Source organism: Marmota monax, unplaced genomic scaffold, assembly GCF_021218885.2.
Source record: "Marmota monax isolate L192 unplaced genomic scaffold, Marmota_monax_Labrador192_F-V1.1 WCK01_AAM20220418_F8-fsc00015, whole genome shotgun sequence".
Classification (NCBI taxonomy): Eukaryota; Metazoa; Chordata; class Mammalia; order Rodentia; family Sciuridae; genus Marmota; species Marmota monax.
The window spans coordinates 26826189-26844640 of NW_026692194.1; the positions used below are offsets into that span (position 1 = coordinate 26826189).

Genomic DNA, 18452 nt, shown 5'->3' on the forward strand with positions numbered 1-18452 from the left:
CTCAGACACTGTTCTCCTTGCACACTTCAATATGCATCTTTTTCTTGCACAGCTTCAATACTATTATCATAGCTATCCAAATTAATAATAATTTATTGTGGCATCTACTAATACCATTTGAAATTCAGGTTTCTTCAGTTATCTTGGAATTGTCATTTTTGCAGTTGGTTTATTGGACTCAGGAGCCAAACAAGGTTATGAGTTATGTCTCTTAAATTTCTTTTAGCTATAGACCTTCTTTGCTCAACTGACTTGTAGAAACTGAAGTTTTCTGTTTTCTCATGATATCTCAGTTGTCCTTATATCTATAGTTTCTCTAAATAGAAGCTTTAGATGCTGGATTGTATTTATTCAGCTGTTTTGGCAGCAGTACTTTACAGGTGGTGCCATTACTTCACAGTATCAATTCTGTTCCCAATTTTGTTATGGTAACTAAAATTAGGGGTTTCAGGAGGTGGCAGCCTGAGTCCTCCTTTATAACGATTGACTCTTCACATAATAGTTTCATTTATTGATGATTGATATCTGAATTTATGTGGTTCAGGTTACAAATTGTGGATTTTGTTACTGTACTCTCTCTGTATTATCTAGAATCCTTCTATAAGGAAGAATTCCTTATCAACTTGGGCTATTTGATTATCTCTAATTATAGCTTGCATAGGAAGAGAATGATACATATTTAATTATTCTAGAATCAGTGTCCAAGTTATATCCAGTGCTATTTAATGAGTTTTTGTTTTAAATTATCATTTGACCGTACCAGTTTGTATAATTTCATTGTATTTCAATCAACTACAATTGATTTGGTTTTAAATTAGCCCATCTTTTGCTGCCAAGAATCTCTTTCATGATATTTGTGTGTTCATGTGTTAGATTCTGTTCATCTTTGAGAGCTTCCAAGGTTCCTTGCATAAATGCTCTACACTTAAATCTCTGTGTATATATTTTTAAATATTTACTGTGCATTAATCCTACTTTAATTAAAAATTTCTTAAGATAATATGGGGTAGGATTTTTTAGTAATCACATTTCTTATAAAGTTTATTGCTATATGTTAACTCTTATCATTCTTTTCTCAAAAATTTCATGAAGTTGTTTTCATCATTTTATGAATATGGTTTTTTTTTAACATATGTAGTCCAAAGCTTCTTGGACAGTGTGCCGCATTTTTTATTTATATTTTGCTCACAGCTAAGAATGTGATAGGTACTCTTAAAACAATTTTTACTTATTTCAATCAATTTATGTTTTTGTACTGGGGATTAAACCCGGGGCACTTTACCACCGAGCTACATTCCTAACCCTCTAGCTGTATTGCTTAGGGTTTCACTAAATTGTTAGGCTAGCCTGAAACTTGTGATTAAGGTGTGCACTTTAATGCGTGGCCCCTCTTTTTGTAGTTACATTAGCTTATAGGTAATTAAGTAAGTTTATTTCTACCAAAGCACTGACAATTATGTTGTTTTTGCTACTTGAGAATTTGAAATTTACTATGGCAAATAATTCACAACCAAAATAAAAAATTTACGAAAAAAAATGCTATCATTCACTAGATGTAGTATAAGAACATTAAATTCAAATGTCAGACTTTGAATTTCTTATCTTTTCTGCAAAGTATTACTTTCTAGTATTTCCTGTCCTGATTAAATAAGTGGTTTTCTCTCATTTCTGTCTTCAGGCCCCCATAATATTCTACCTTAACTCTCCCTTCTTTTCCACCTCTTACTTTGTTCTTTGGTCTTTGTTCTCCTTATGGAGGCTTGGGCATCATTCCAAGTAGTTTTGCTTCAATCTCATCTGTGCTTTAACCCAGCCTTCACTGACATGGTTTGATTTCAGCAAATAGATCTAATTGCATCAATTTCTAGTTTAAAACTTTCAATTATTATTCTAGTTTAAAGCTTCTCTAATCTCTTCCCAACTCCTTAGCATGATATACAAGCCTGGTCTCTACAGTCTCTGCTTTTCCCACATGTACTGTTTTGCCCAGTTAAATTTCTCCAACATACCATTTTGTTTTCAGCGTCTTTGCCTTTTTATGTGCTAGCCCTTTTATTAAATTATCTTCCTCTCTATTAGCTGTTACTACACCGTCTTTATCCTTTATGCCCCTATTCAAAGTGCATCTTTCTGCTGGGGAATTCTCAAACTCCTCCCACACCCCAGCATTTGGTGGTTATCATTGTACCTTAAACATAACCCCATTTTTGCCTCAACACATTGTGCTGTGGTTTAACTGGACTTTTTGAAGACAGATTTCATATCCTTTATTCATCTTTATTTCTCTGGCAAGTAACAGAAGCTCAGGAAGAGAAATAAATAGTAACAAACATGGGCATCAGAACCAATTAACATTAACAGACACCAAGAAATAAGAAAATATTCTTTTTTTTTTTTAAGAAAGAGAATTTTTTTAATATTTATTTTTAAATTTTCGGTGGACACAACATCTTTATTTTATTTTTTTTTTAATGTGGTGCTGAGGATCGAACCCAGCACCCTGCCCATGTCAGGTAAGCGCGCTACCGCTTGAGCCACATTCCTAGCCCAGAAAATATTCTTATTTTTGAGAAAGATATAAGTTCTCTGAATTGTTTGATATTTGCCTCTTGACTTTATTAACAATTTTGATTTTTAAACTAGGAAAAATGAGCACCTAAAACATCAAAGAGTGAGTAAACCATCCTAAAGTGAAAGAGTTTTGAATCATCAAATCTTTATTATTTGGTATGGAAAAGGTTTTGAGAATACCAGTTTCATTTGAGATTCTTCCATTTATAAATAAAGTGGCAGATCTAGGCTTAAGACATGATAAAATACAATCTAAAAGCCTTTCTAATTCTTCAGAGAGCCATTAGCTAGAAAAGGCTATTAAAGATTCATCAGAATTCAACACAGTGTTTTCTGACAGTTTATCCAAGGGGTTCCTGAATACACTTGGAGGACTTATGTATCAAACAACTAGGAATTGATATAGACCAAATCCCTTTGCTTTTTGATTCCACAAAATCTGGCAATAATAGTCAATAAAGTTCCTTCAGAGTCTGCTAGGAATTACAAGAGACAAAATGAACTGCCAAGGTAGAAGCCAAGTGGGCCCAATGAAGGTTTGAAATTCAAGAGTGACATTTTTAATTGAACATGGTGATTATATCTTAAAAGAAGAATTGTTGTCATCATCACATAAAATTCTTATTCGTGATTATCATTAGTTCTTTAGTGAAGTATTTGCATTTATTATACTTAAATTACTTTAGTTACATTTAAAGAACTATAATGAAGTTTTCTTTGTCAATAAACCTAAATATAAAAGGTAATGTTTTTGCAAACTACATTTGAGGGAAATCCCACATCTAGTTTATACCCAGTTCTAAGTGCTTATTGTAATTGCTGATAAACACACACATGCACACACCTCAGTAAATGATCAGCTATAGATGACTTCTAGAGGTTGTCATAAGATTTGGCAGGGTAATCTATTCTGTGTAGTCTTGAACAGTTTGGATCATTTGATCCATTAAATGACTGAATACCAATTTAGATGGGATGGGGCACTTTAGCTGTCTTATTGTTTTTATTCTATATGTGAAATATAATACTAGTTCTGTTTGCTCTTTAAAGAAATAGCATTTTCCTTGAAAGAACAAAGATCAGTTTATGGATTTTTAGAAATTAATATTCTGCTTGACTTTTGAACATTACCATTGCCTGTGTTTTCCAGTTTTGTTTTTAAGGAAGTAAAACAATTTATTGGTCTTGTATGAATTATAATCCTAATTTGATAGATTTAATGTTTGACAAATATTAATGTTCAGAATTTATAAGCTTTTAATGTTAAATTTAAGATGTTGGTAGAATATGTGGAAATATTTAGCATGTATTTAGAAGTATGGATCTTAAGAATCAGGAAGTTAGGACTTAGGGATAAATATGGAGTCATCTGTGCATAGTATTAGTTCAAAATGTAGAAGTAAATGAGATTACTTGGGGAAAGGAATAGAAGGGAGCAGATAGATGAGAGTCCACATTTGAGGGGTGAAGGAACATATGGAACTCTATAAGAAAATTTTAAAAGGAGCAAAGAAATCAGAGAACTAGAATAGATTGAGTCACTAATATTAAGAAAAGAGTTTCAGAAAAGAAAGGAACCTGACCAAGCACCAGATAGAAATAATCCAACATGTGGTGTTAGTCTTTAGAGCTAGATGAAGATAAAGAGTATCTGAAAAGACAGTATAGGCCTTTGGGGGCATACAATTCAACATATAAGAGTAAAACTTCTGTTTGTCCAGCACAGTGGCACATGCCTGTTATCCCATCTGCTCAGGAGATTGAGGCAGGAGGAGCACGAGTTTGAGGAAGGACTGGGCATGTAGCTCAGTGATAGTGTACCTCTGGGTTCAATTCCCAGTACTTTAAGAAACTTTTGTCAAGGTCCAGGTGTTTTTTGTTTGTTTTTAAAGAGTAATTCAATCATGCTAAGTTTATGAGATTTAGTACCTGTCACATTAGTCAGAATGTGTTGTCATGGTGAATGAAAAGGACTGAACTCAGAATCTTGAATCCCAAGCTCTTCATTATTTTAACTGTGTAACCATTCAGTCATCGAATAGGATAGAGAGATTTGTAAATGGATAAATTATAATCAGATTGGTAGCTGTTATATTGAATATGATTAAAAGTGTTTGAGCAAATCAGTTAAGTCTTTTGGGGCTCAGTTTCTCCACCTATAAAAATATTTTAAAAAATAGTTTAAAACCTCATTCTCTATATAGTACCCCCTCATGCAATTCTGAATTGTTAGATTGCTATTTGCCTACAAAATATTTGCCTTAAAAAAGTATGTGCAGTGCATATGTATATATTTTAACATGTTTTTAAAAATTCTTTATATGGTACACTTCTTATAACTATTATCCCTTACCCATGGTTGTCATCCTTTCAGCTAATGAAGTACAGACAGCAGACCATCTTCAATGCCCTTGACCAGTGTGTATTGTGCACTTTCTTCTATTAAGTCCTCTACCACCCTCTGAAGTATTAAGCATGTCTTAAAACATGTATTATTTATCTCAGGGACTGTTTTTTCTTGCCATTTATTTATTTTGGCTCACAGTGAGTGATAAAGAAAAGGCGGCCTTTGTACTAGCTATTAAAATGCAAGCTTTATAAAAAGAAAGTGAAGATTATTAGGCCACCAGTCTTCCTACATGGAATGGACAAAGTCCGAAATTGTCAAAGTGTACATTTTGTGTCCTTTGATAGAGGGTGACTCTGTGTTCACAAATATTTATCAAAGGTGTACTGTGTGAGCTCTGTGTAGTGTTAAATACTGGAGATAAATTAGTAGATGTGATTATACATACACAAACACACACACACACACATATATACATAATATATATCTCCTCTTGGATTTTATCGTTTAGTAGGAAAGATAAAGTTAAATAAGGGACGGAGACCCACAGGAGGCCAATTTTGCTCAAGCAGAATGTTGAATAAATGCTCTGGTTCCGACAAAAAAAAAAAAAAAAAAAAAAATCACAAACAGCATCTTTTATCATCACCTCAGTCTCTCCTTCATCTCATTCCTGCATCTCATTGCAACTGTGGTATAAGAAAAAACATTGATATTATACAGTTAGGTAGCAGGATTTCCAAAGCATGTTATTGGCATATATGGTAAATGTGGCTAGGGAGAATGAAGGTTGAGCATGCCTGACTTTTGGGTCAGTAATATCCAGTTTGTCTTTGTAGGCTAGTTCACATTTAAATTAAAAAGAATATATATATAATTTTTTTCTTTTGTTTTAATTAGATAAACCAAACCCACATCTTAATTACTTTGCTTTTTGTTTAATAGGTCCAGGGACAAGTTCATCCGACTCTTGAGTCTAATGATGATGCTCTCCAGTATGTTGAAGAATTAATCTTGCAGTTATTAAATATGCTATGCCAAGCTCAGCCCCGAAGTGCTTCAGATGTAGAGGTATGACAAAATTAGCCTCATATTTACTTTAGATATATCGAATGTGTATGCCTTTTGTAATATCAGTGAAGGCAAAAAGAATGTGCTCTTCAATTCCAGAAAATATACGTTCAATATATATGAAAATCAAGACTGGATATCTTTAAACTTTGTGTTGGGTATATGTATATGATAGCTTTTATATTTTAGCTGTGATACTATTCCATATTTTACTTTTCAACTAAAACAGTTTTGTGATGCTAGCTAGCATTTCAAAAACATTTCCATTAGTTTCAGTAATGAGCTCAGAGAATTGGTAACACTAAAATATCTGAACAAGAGTAGTAGAATAGATTGGAAACAGAGTTGAATGAATTTACGATTTCATGGTAACATAGTTACAAAACAGAATATGGTCACTTGGTGGTGGCTGTACTAAAGGTGAAGATGAGTTGTTTAAAAGAATTAAGAGTTCATGCCCCACACAGTGGTGCACGCCTGTAATCCCAACGGCTTGGGAGGCTGAGGCAGGAGGTTAACGAGTTCACAGCCACCCTCCACAAAAGTGAGACCCTAAGCAACTCAGTGACACCCTGTCTCTAAATGAAATACAAAATAGGGCTGGGGATATGGCTCAAAGGTCGAGTGCCCCTGAGTTAAATCCCTGGTACAACCTCTCACCCTCCTGCCCCCGCCAAAAAAAAAAGAGAGAGAGAGAGAAGGTCAGAAGAGTATTTTCTGTGACCTTAATGTAAGCAATAAAGCTGCACAGGATGCTGGTACAAGAGTGTGAAAGAATGATGTTTCAGAAGCAGTTGATGAAATCTTGCATGCAGGCTGTGGGGCTAAGGCAGTTCCTGCTCTAGAAATCTTCCTAGGGGATCCAGATTTCAACTGGGACAAAGTATCAAGGAACATTGAATTACAGATGTTGTGGATATAGTGAAGGTAGTGTACTGCAGTGTAGTAATTCACTTTAATTTTTAGGGAATCCAGGGTAGGTTTCTTACATTAAATTTATACCCTTTTTTATTGAAATGAAATCAAATTATGTATATCTTTTATTTATAATTAGCTTTGGATAAGTGTTTACATTGGGGTTCACAAAATGGATCTTAAATAGAACTGGTTCCCTGACTCTGCTTCTCATTAACAATTCCAACTGCTCTTTTGGATTCTAGTTAGGTTCCCCCACAGTGTTTATAAAATGCAGCTTCCAACCGAATGTCTAATGTATTAGAATGGAGATACAAATTTCATCTTGTTTATTATCCTTATGTTTATTATCTTGTTTATTATCCTGATGTACATTCCAGGCATTTGATAGTCTGTTGACATTGTATTTATACTTATCAATTTTATCCTTTTAATTAACATAGAAACTAATACATTATTTGCCAGTATTGAAGGAAATCTCTGTGGGTTTTCAGAAGTAACTAAAAGTCTCTCAATCTTCCACTTGTATAGATTTAATCAATATGTAGATTCAAGATTGAATAAAAGATATTTCATAGATTTTTAATATTCTTAGAGATTCTGAGACATCAAAGATATTTATCCTTTTCCTTGCCTTATTATTTTTAAATACTTTGCCTGAGCCTTTAAAATAGAGGTAGCCATATGGAATTCCAGCAAGTTGGCTTTAGGGCTAGGGATGGTTTTCTTTTCTTTCTTTTCTTTCCTTTCCTTTCCTTTTCTGTTTTTTTTTTTTTTAAGTGTTTGTAACAGTGTAACAGTAATAGAAATACCAATCAGTTATCTATTGGGCTTGATAATTTCAAAGTACTGTCAAATAAATTTTTGTCCTTACAATAACCTTGTGGGCTATTTACTGTTCTCCTCATACTATGTTTGGGAAAACTGACCCTCAGAATAGATAGAAATGATTGATTATTTTTTTTATATTAATTGTATAATACCCTGTACCAGCCTTGGAAGGGTATTTAGATAAGAATAAAGAATGTGGAGATGAGGGCTGGGGATGTAGCTCAGTTGGTAAAGTGCTTGTCTCCCATGCACAAGGCCCTAGGTATGATCTCCAGCACCACTCCAAAAAAGAAAAAAAAAAAAATGTGGAGATGAGATAGAGAAATGAGTAAATGCTGTCTCAGTATGTTGAGGCTGCTGTAGCAATATACCTTAGACTGGCTAATTTATAAACAGCATATGTTTTCTTATTTTGTTTATTTTTAAAAATAGCATAAGTTTATTACTCATAGTTCTGGAGGTTGAGAAGTTCAAAATCAAGGCACCAGATGATATGGTCTTGTTTTCTACATATGTGTCCTTACATGGGTGAATGGGTGAATGGGGCAGGGGCTGGGGGGATTCCTCAAGTCTCTTTTATGAAGGAACTAATTCCATTCACGAGGACAGAGTCCTTAAAACCAAGTCACCTTATAAAGGCCCCACTTTTTAATACCACCACAGTGGGTATTAAGATTTCAACATGAATTTGTTAGGGACAAGACATTCAAAACTAGCAAATTGTGTCTTAGATTCTTTTGTTAAGAAATAATCTTCCATTTTCCTTATTAAAAGTAATAAGGTCCCTAAACTTAGCAAACTCTTCAAATATATTTAAGGTGACTCCCCCCCCCCCAAAAAAAAAATATTAAATCTATTCAGAATTTCGAGCTGGAGTTCAACTTCTGTTGTTTTCTACTGCTTTTCTACCCATGACCCATTAATAAGTCATAAAATCACTTTAGAGCATTGCCCAACCAACATTTTTAAAAATAGAAAAGACCAGTGTACTTTATATAAAAAGGGCAGATTTTGTTTGTGAAACTTTGTTTCAGTTGAGTAAATATGTATAACATGTAAGGGCATTTTATTTCTTACACTGAATTAAATTTTTTAAAAAAAGTGTTAGAAAGCCACAAGGTCACATACTATTATTAGGTTTCTACCATAGATACACCTAGTTGGTTTAACCATGGGATAAACCTTTCAATGTAAACATCTCAATAGAAATCCATGGTCTGGGAATGTAGCTCAGTGGCAGAATACTTGCCTACCCCGGGTTGAATACCTAGTAACAAAAATGGAAAACAAAAACAAAAAACCTGATCTTGTCATTTTGGGATTAACAAATCCATAGAATTAACTTGGACAAAGGAAATCATTTATTTGTTTAACAAAATAGAATGCATTTTGACACATTATATACAAATGAGGTAATTTTTGTTTTGCATGTTCCTTTCTACCCTAGTCTCTCCTTTATCATCTGCCCTTGCTCCACCAGAATTTTGAACCTTTGAATGGCCTTTACTGCATGAGGCTAGCATCCTGGCAAACAGGTTTTCAACTACGTAGTTGGAAAATTTGTTAACTCCATTTTTAACTACAGTGATTTCTTTAGATACATTTCTGATTTCATTAATTAGAATATAAATAATCATTTTGCAATTCAGCAACTGATTTAGCCTAAGGCTGGCTGTGAATTTGAACAAAGATTTGCTTATGTCCTGTCATTTCTTCCAGCCCCTTCCCCACCTCCCAGATTATCACATGGCAATCTTTCTTTTATTTTCCATTTAACAGCAACTGATAAGACTTTTTTTCAGGTTTATAATCATAGTCATTTCATCCAGCAGTTTTCACACACTACCAATACTAGTTGAGTACTAGGAATTTAAAATGTTAAAAGTTGTGCAATAGTGACCTCTACTGGTTATAATCATGGTATCCTGCAAGTGGGTTTTAAAAACTTGCTAGAATGAAAGTACTTTCTGTTTAAAGTGAAGTATGAATCACATTGTCTCTTAAGGTAAGGGAATTCAGCCATTATAGTATTTTGAGTTCTTATATTTTCAGTGAAATTGTAACTGAATAACTGCTGGAAATTAAATTGAAGTTTGTTTGTTCATTTGTCTCAGAGATTGAACCCCGGAGTGCTTAACCATTGAGCCATATCCTTAGCTGTTTTTGCTTTTTATTCTGAGACAGGGCCTCACTAAGTTTCTGAGGCTGGCTTTGAACTTGAAATTCTTCTGCCTCAGTCTCCTGAGCCACTGGGATTACAGGCATGTGCCTAGCTTAAATTGAAGTATTTTGCTAAAAATCAATAACCTATGGAGGACCTTACTCTAAAGATAAACTGCCATGTATTAAAATTGTAGATACCAATGTAAATCATTGATTTCTTTGATTTGTAAATAATTTGAGGGTTGAGTACTTTTACATGATGGATAAAGAAAAAAATTTTTGAGGCTTCAATTGCAAAATGCTATTTGAGCTTGTAATTGGTGTTGAAAAGTAAGGACAAGTAAATGAAAATTTAATTTAAGATATTTGCTTTTTGAGCTTAGGTCTTGTTCTTGCTTGAAATTATAAAAGTTATGTTTAAAGCAGCTTCTACTCATTCTGGTAATTAACTTTATCACAATTAAGTTGGGATTCAGAATATTATTATCTTCCTTAGATAATAGAAAGAATGTTCCATTTTTTAGTCAACAAAGAAACTAATATTGACAATTATGGTTTTTTTCTTAGCTTAAGTGTGTTTGTAATATAAATTACACAACATGTGGAAAATTCTTTGATATTATTTGATTTTAAAAGTAAATTTTAAGTGAAGGTCACTGTTTGGTTTATTTGATGCTTAGTTGTTATTTTCCTATTTTCTAAGGAACGTGTTCAAAAGAGTTTCCCTCATCCAATTGATAAATGGGCAATAGCTGATGCTCAATCAGCTATAGAAAAGAGGAAGCGAAGAAACCCTTTATCTCTCCCAGTAGAAAAAATTCATCCTTTATTAAAGGTAAAGATGAAACACTGCCTTCTTCCCTTTGAAAAGCAAAATAAAAACCACCATTTTCAAACACTAAGAATGTTTAACTGAAGAGTAAAATTCTCTCATTTTAAGTCTTCCAGGGATTCATGTGATGGGGAGGGATGCTATGATAAGTCTAAATTGAACAACATGATTTAAGGTAATTTCATACCTTAAAGTAATTATCAATCAAATTGAAAGACTAAGAAAAGTTATTATTGTGGATTTTGTTTCCAGGTGTTATAAGAACTGCAAAGAAAATTTATAAAATTCCACCTTTCTTGTTGTTTAGAGCTAAGTTTCCATATAAATAATTTAGAAATTAATATTTTGTACAGGAAATTGTGTGAGACTTCAATAAGACTCTGTCTAATCTTTGAACAACAACAACAAAAAATGCTGAGTATCACCTAAACTAGCCAATTCAACTTGCTGTTTACATCAGTTTAATCTCTCCAGAACTAATGGAAAGAATGACTGCTACAAACCCTAATAATTCTCTTTCTGTTCTGTTTAATACAATGAACAAACTATTGACTAACTTATAAAAAAAAAAGTATAAGAATTAAAACCTTAATACTTTTAAATATCAATAATTTTGCATACACTATAATACAGGCAAAATGCTAATGCTTACTTGTATTGTCTCTGAGTTTTATTACTCAAGAAAACTATTGTCATTATTTCCAGTTTGTAATGAGAGAAAGTATCTAACTTTCTAACAGAAAGTATCTAACTCCCTGGTTCAAATCCATAAGACTCAAAGTGATAGTGTTAAATAGATCTTCTTAATATTATACATAAATGTAAGGCTTACTACTTTGATAATATTTAAGACTGTCAAATGGCATTTTTGTCTTTGGTGGCTGAATAGAAATAGCTGCCTTTGTCTTATTGACTGTTTTGACTGAGGAAATGTGCATGGAAAATTACTAAATTATTAATAATTGCATATTTCTTTGTAATTCCTTTTTTAAGATTTTCATCAACCATACATTGACTTATAGTCAGAAAGAATCAATAAATTGAGATATGTACATACTGTTAATAATCATAAATTTTGAGTTTTGTAATCTAATTGTGGATATTATTTCAAGTTACTGGTAAATCTTTACCATGATACATTTAATAGTTTTTATATATCCCAAACGGTAAATGCAGCCTGCCCACAACTTATAGTAGACTTATTTCAAAGTTTTTCTCCCCCTTAATTGGATTGTTTGGAATTTGCTCTCCCACAAGGAGAACAAAAGACCTATAAAAGACCATACTCTTTGAAGTCTAATAATAGAACTATTTAATGTGCTCTTAGTAACTACCGTTGTGCAGTGGGACAGAGCACTTTTTTTTTTTTTTTCCATAGGAACAGCCAGAGAAATGTGCCATTAAGATTTGGGGGAGCCTAGGTTCCTTAGGAAAAAATAGAGGTATATGATATTTCTAGATGCCAATAATGTATTTACTCTTGTATAAAATTATGAGAAAACTCCGTTGTTGTAGTTACTTACAGGTATTCTTACTTGGGTAATGAAGAACATAACTGAAGAGTAAAATATACCAAACTTGAACTTTGCTTCCTAAGTTAGGGATTATATATTTAATAATGTATGCTCTTAAGTGTTTTACATGACCAAGATGATTTTGCCTTGCCTTGTCTTAGTTTACATTTTTCAGTTGTAATACATATATTTTTTCATAATTGGACCATTTAAATTATAAAATAAAACATTGATAATCACAGGCCTCAAAGTTAAGCTAAGGTGCATGATTTTTAAAAATTTGTAATCAGTGTGTTCAATTTTTAGTATATGGTGTCTAAACACATTTTTCTTTTAATTTTGCAGGAGGTCCTAGGTTATAAAATTGACCATCAGGTTTCTGTTTACATAGTAGCAGTATTAGAATACATTTCTGCAGACATTTTAAAGCTGGTGGGGAATTATGTAAGAAACATACGGCATTATGAAATTACAAAACAAGATATTAAAGTGGCAATGTGTGCTGATAAGGTAGGAAACTGAGCTTCTGTATGTTTTATTTCTTAAACTTGTGTACTATATTTTGGGGAATACTTCTAGTAAATCTAGTAGCAAGAATTAGGATATCACTTTCTAGAAATATATTAGATACATAATATTAAGATGTTTTTAAACATGTAGCAATTTTTATATATTGCTGCAACTAGGGTTTATTATAGTAATAATATCTTACAGTGAATTTCTTAAAATTTAATTTGAATTGGAAGATTTAAAAGGCTATAGATTTACTTGAAAACAGTTTTTTAAAATTTGAAAGTACTAAAAGTTTTATTTCAACACTTAGTTTTCTTTAAATACTACTTGTGCAGTGTTTCAATAATATTAAGACCAAACATTTATTGAAAGTTGAGCATATACATGATTTATCTCATCTGGTCATTATGATACTCTCTAATGTAGGTAATCTTATCTGTATGACACTGTAGAAGTTCACAAGAAGGGAAAGATAAGTTTCAGGAAGACTAACAATGGTAGACTTCTTGGAGAAAACAAGGCTTGTTTTGATTCATCCCTACCAAATGTAGGAAAATAAGCCAAATATGAGAGATTGAGGCCATGGAATAAGGTGAGAATAGCAAGGGTATAGAACAGAAAACACCAAATCAGAGAAATTCGAAGTAGTATTTGGGAACAAACCAGAAGTGATAGGTTAACATGAGAGACAGATAGCTACTAGTGTTGATAAAGAACTTGGAGGAGGCATGTGTAATATTAGTAGAATTCTATTTTAGAGAAGTTTTGAGGGGTTATAGCAATATATCCATAAAGATGCAGTTATATATCAGATTGTTTTTTTAGTCATTTAAGAACTTTATTCACAGAACTTTAGGGCATTTACCTTCAAATTTGACTGTAGATTCACATTTATACTTTATATATCTCTAACTATATAGGTATTGATGGATATGTTTCATCAAGATGTAGAAGATATAAATGTATTATCTTTAACTGATGAAGAGCCTTCCACTTCAGGAGAACAAACTTACTATGATTTGGTAAAAGCATTTATGGCAGAAATTCGACAATATATAAGGGAACTAAATCTAATTATAAAAGTTTTTAGAGAGCCCTTTGTCTCCAATTCCAAATTGTTTTCAGCTAATGTAAGTATATTGTGTATATATATGTCTATCATTATATGACAACCTTGAATTTGAATTTGTCTAGTTCACACTAATTTGCCAATATTTTTAAGCTGTTGGACTTAATTTATGATCACAAATAAAATGCTACAAGTTTTAAGAGATCACATATCACATATTAAAAGAAAATATAAAAAGCAGACTGATTATATAAGTTAAAATGAATTCAGAATCTTTGATACACACCAAACAATAAAGCCTCTTGTCTAGGTAGAAGATATTTTTGCTTTATTTGGCCAACTTGAGTCATTTAATAAATATTTCATTGATACCAACTGTGTTGTCAGGTACCATACTTAGCAGTGGAGATTCAAAGATAAATAAGAAACAGTTTGTTCCCTCAAGTTAAGACAGAGATGTAAATTTAAAATTAAATTGCAATACAGTGTGTAGTAACTATGATAGAAGTGTGACAGCAGTATTATTGAAAAATGGAAAAATGGAACCAGTAACATTGACACTCAGATAAAGCATTGCTGGTGTTATAATAATAATCAAACTAACCTAATTGGGACCTAAGGAAATGCTGATTGACAGCAAGTGAGGTTGTCTAAGGGAGTTACATACTAGTAATTCCTAAAGCTACTCAGCCATAGGTGACTGATGGAGAAACAGTGCTTACTATGGAAACTGTGAGTAAACATTAAAAAAAAATAAAAGAACAAGGGTGGGGGTGTAGCTTAGTGGTAGAGTGCTTGCCTAGTATGTGTGAGGTCCTGGGTTTAATCTTGAGCAACACACACAATAGTAATAAATAATAAGGAATAGGTTATAGTGTTAGTTGTGCAAATCTGTAGATTATTTAAAAAAACACATTGAATTACCCACTTTAGATGGATGAATTACATGGTATTCAAATTATCTTTCAATAAAGTTGCTTTTAAAAATGAGTAAAGGTGCTGGAATGCAGTAGCACACACCTGTAATTCCAGCTATTTGAGAAGCTGAGGCAGGAGGATTACAAGGTCAAAGCCAACCTCAGCAACTTAGTGAGCCCCTATTTAAAAATAAAAAACAAAAAGGGCCCAGGATATAGTTCAGTGGAATGCCCTTGGGCTCAATCCCTAGTACTGTAAGTAAAAAATAAATAAGTAGTTTTAAAAAATAACAGTAAAGGAAAGGCAAAGATGTTTTAGGACACAAACATTAAGAACTAGAAATGGTCAATATCAATAATCATCTAAGAAATGCACATTAAAACCACAATGAGGGGCTGGGGTTGTGGCTCAGTGGTAGAGTGCTCGCCTTGCACGTGAGAGACCCTGGGTTTGATCCTCAGCACCACATAAAAATAAATAAACAAAATAAAGATATTCAAAAGAAAACACAATGAGCTGCCACTATACACTCATTAGAAAGACTTAAAAAAAAGACAATATCAAATACTGAAAAGGATGTGGCACACCTATTTGTGGGAACATAAAGTTCCCATATTACTTTTGAGATGTAAATAAGTATAAATATTTTGGAAAAAAGTTTGGCAGTTTTGTATAATAATAAGCATAAACCACCCATATTATCTAGTAATTCTACTTCTAAGTTTTGTCCTGAAAAAATAAAAACATGTTCATATAACACTTGTTCACAAATGTTCCTAGCAGTTTTGTTTTTGCCCCAAACTAGAAACAACCCAAGTGTCAATCAGAGTTGAATGGAGTGGACTGGCATTGTAGCTAAGGAGTAGAGTGCTTGCCTAGCATGTATGGAGCACTGGGTTCGATCCTTAGTATCACATAAAAATAAAAACAAAATAAAGGCATGCTGTCCATCCATAACTACAAAATAAATAAATGAATAAATATATAAATAAGTTGAGTGGATATACAAAGTGTGACATGTCCATGTGGTGGAATGATGCTCAGTAATGAAAAGGTATGAAGTACTTATACACATAGCAGCGTGGAACAAAGAAATTAGACATAAGGGCTGGGGTTGTAGCTCAGTGGTAAAGCACTGCCTAACATGTGTGAGGCACTCGGTTTGATTCTCAGCACCACATATAAATTAATGAAATAAAGGTCCAAAACAACTAAAAAAAAAAAAAGAAAGAAACTAGACATAAAAGACTAGATATGATTCCATTTATTTCATATTCTAGAAAAGGTACTTTTCTAGTGATGAAAAGAAGATTATGGGTTCCCTGGGAGTGAGAATAGTGAAAATTGATGGGAATGAGGAATACAGAAACTTCTTAAGGCAATGAAAATGTTACATATCTTGAATAAGATGGTAGTTATAAGAATGAATACATAAATCTCACCAAAAAGTACATTAAAAATAGGTATATCTTACTGTATATAAGTCATATCTCAAAGTTAATTTGACAAAATATAGTCACTGATAAAAATAATCAAAAAATAGTAACCAGTGGATTTTAGTGTAATCATACAAAATTGATTCCACATTGCATCTAACCTTTAAGAAACTATCATTCGGGGCCTGGGGCTGTAGTTCAGTGGTAGAGCATTTGCCTAGCATGTGTGAGGTGCTGGGTTTGATCCTCAGCATCACATAAAAAGAAATAAATAAAATAAAGGTCCATCTACAACTAAAAAAAAAAAAACAAAACTACCACTCATTAAATTTTGGTGTAGGGCCATAAAAGGATGTTATTTATGGGAAATGTCTAGAATAGGCAAATCCATAGAGATAGAAAGTAGAATAGAGGTTGATAAGGGCTGGGAAAAGAGCAGAATGGAGAATAATTGTTAATAGGTTTACAGTGTCTCTCTGAGGTAATGAAATGTTCCAGGATTTGATAGTGTGATTATACAACTCTGTAAATACACTGAAAACTGTCAATATCATAAGCATGTTTCATAAGGGTAAATTTTGTGGTATATGAGGTACATCTCAATAAAAAATTATGAAGAATCTTTACAAAAGAATACCTAACAGTTATTTGAGTAGACTATTATTCTCCCTTTCCTAATATGTATCTGTATAGCTAGATTTTCTTCATGTATTTCAACCAAAATAATGTATCCCAACAGATTGAATGGCAAGAAATGATAGAAAAATCCTGCTCTCTTCTATTAAACTACTTGTTAGATTTGCAAAAATGTAATGTGATACCATTTTATACTAAATATTTCCTTTTTGTTATTTTAGAAGAACAGTTGCTTTTCACAAAAATGTTACTTATGTTATCATGTAGTGAGTTCATTTTTATAAGTGAATTAAATGTTTAAACATTGTTGGTTTTAATTTCTAATATGGTAAATATTTATAGATACAAAAAAAGTCTATAAAAGTGTGGTAATTTATTAGATAATTTATGAGAGTGTGAAAGAGTCCTAAGACAAAGTTTGAGAACCATTTTTCAAGAGAAATGTATTTATTACCTGTAAATTGCAAAACAAATTATTGAGTATTTTTAATTTATAAGTCATTAGTATTTGTCAGTATATTTTCCATGTTAAGTTCTGTGATTATAAAATGACTTATAAACTCAAAATGTATCTATTGTTACACAGCCTAATTGAATTAATATATTTCTCTCCTCCCCAATAGGATGTAGAAAATATATTTAGCCGTATAGTAGATATACATGAACTTAGTGTAAAGTTACTGGGCCATATAGAAGACACTGTAGAAATGACAGATGAAGGCAGTCCCCATCCTTTAGTAGGAAGCTGCTTTGAAGACTTGGCAGAGGTAAGTACTTCAATTTTATTTTTATATATATATATATATATATATATATATATAATCTTAAAATTATGTATATAACCCTACTTTTGCATTAAAATTGGAAATTTTAATTCTATGTCTAGCTAAAGTCCTAGATACTAACTGTTAGGACTACTTACCTGTTATTGCCCCTTCTTCATAGTGTTATTGTTAATATTTGTTTCTGTTATTTCAACAAACATACAAAAAATGGTCTCCCATTATAGAAAAGCAGATTCCATAGACGAGAGGTGCCAACGCTGACACCCAGTGGCCTATTATGAAATCTTTCAAAGCAAGAAAAGTCAATGAATCAATGAAGAACTTGGATCTGGGGTTAAATAACTTGTGTTCCACTTCAAGTTCTGCTGTTTATTAGTTGTGTAACTGTGAGCAAGTTATTTTGCTTCTTTAAACCTCTGTATATTTGTAAAGTACGGGTGATGATAATATAAGAACTTGAAATTTTTGTGGAAATTGAGTATAACACAGTCAGCTACTCAATGTGTGGTAACTACATTATTATTTTGAAGAGCAGGAATGAAACTTGGGTCCAGGGCCTAGATGATTCAGAGATGGTGAGGCAGAAAATTTGGTAGCCTTTTCCTGGACTATTTCAAATGCTAAAATATATGTGTTCTAACAAATGAGCATTTGATAGTCATTCATTCTGGGTTTTCTATCTCTTGCTCTGTCCTCACTTTAAAATCTACTCTCTTTTACTATAACAGTGTTGAACTTATGGGGGGGGAAACTTTTAAAAAGAGATATAATACTTAATGGCTAGATTAAAGAATTCAGGTCAGATGCAGTAGTGCAAACCTGTAATCCCAGCAGCTTGGGGGCTGAAGTGG

General features: G+C 32.5%; 1 protein-coding gene across 2 annotated transcripts in view; it reads left to right on the top strand.

Annotated features, from left to right (window-relative positions):
* The window catches only part of Sos1 (SOS Ras/Rac guanine nucleotide exchange factor 1), a 116112-nt gene that overhangs the window by 42970 nt on the left and 54690 nt on the right, over positions 1-18452 (top strand). For both annotated transcript variants that reach the window (XM_046425453.2, XM_046425447.2), the window contains exons 2-6: positions 5864-5989; positions 10602-10733; positions 12590-12754; positions 13678-13887; positions 17440-17583. In XM_046425453.2, the coding sequence (XP_046281409.1) occupies positions 5864-5989; positions 10602-10733; positions 12590-12754; positions 13678-13887; positions 17440-17583 (777 nt within the window). The remainder of the gene's footprint in view (positions 1-5863; positions 5990-10601; positions 10734-12589; positions 12755-13677; positions 13888-17439; positions 17584-18452) is intronic.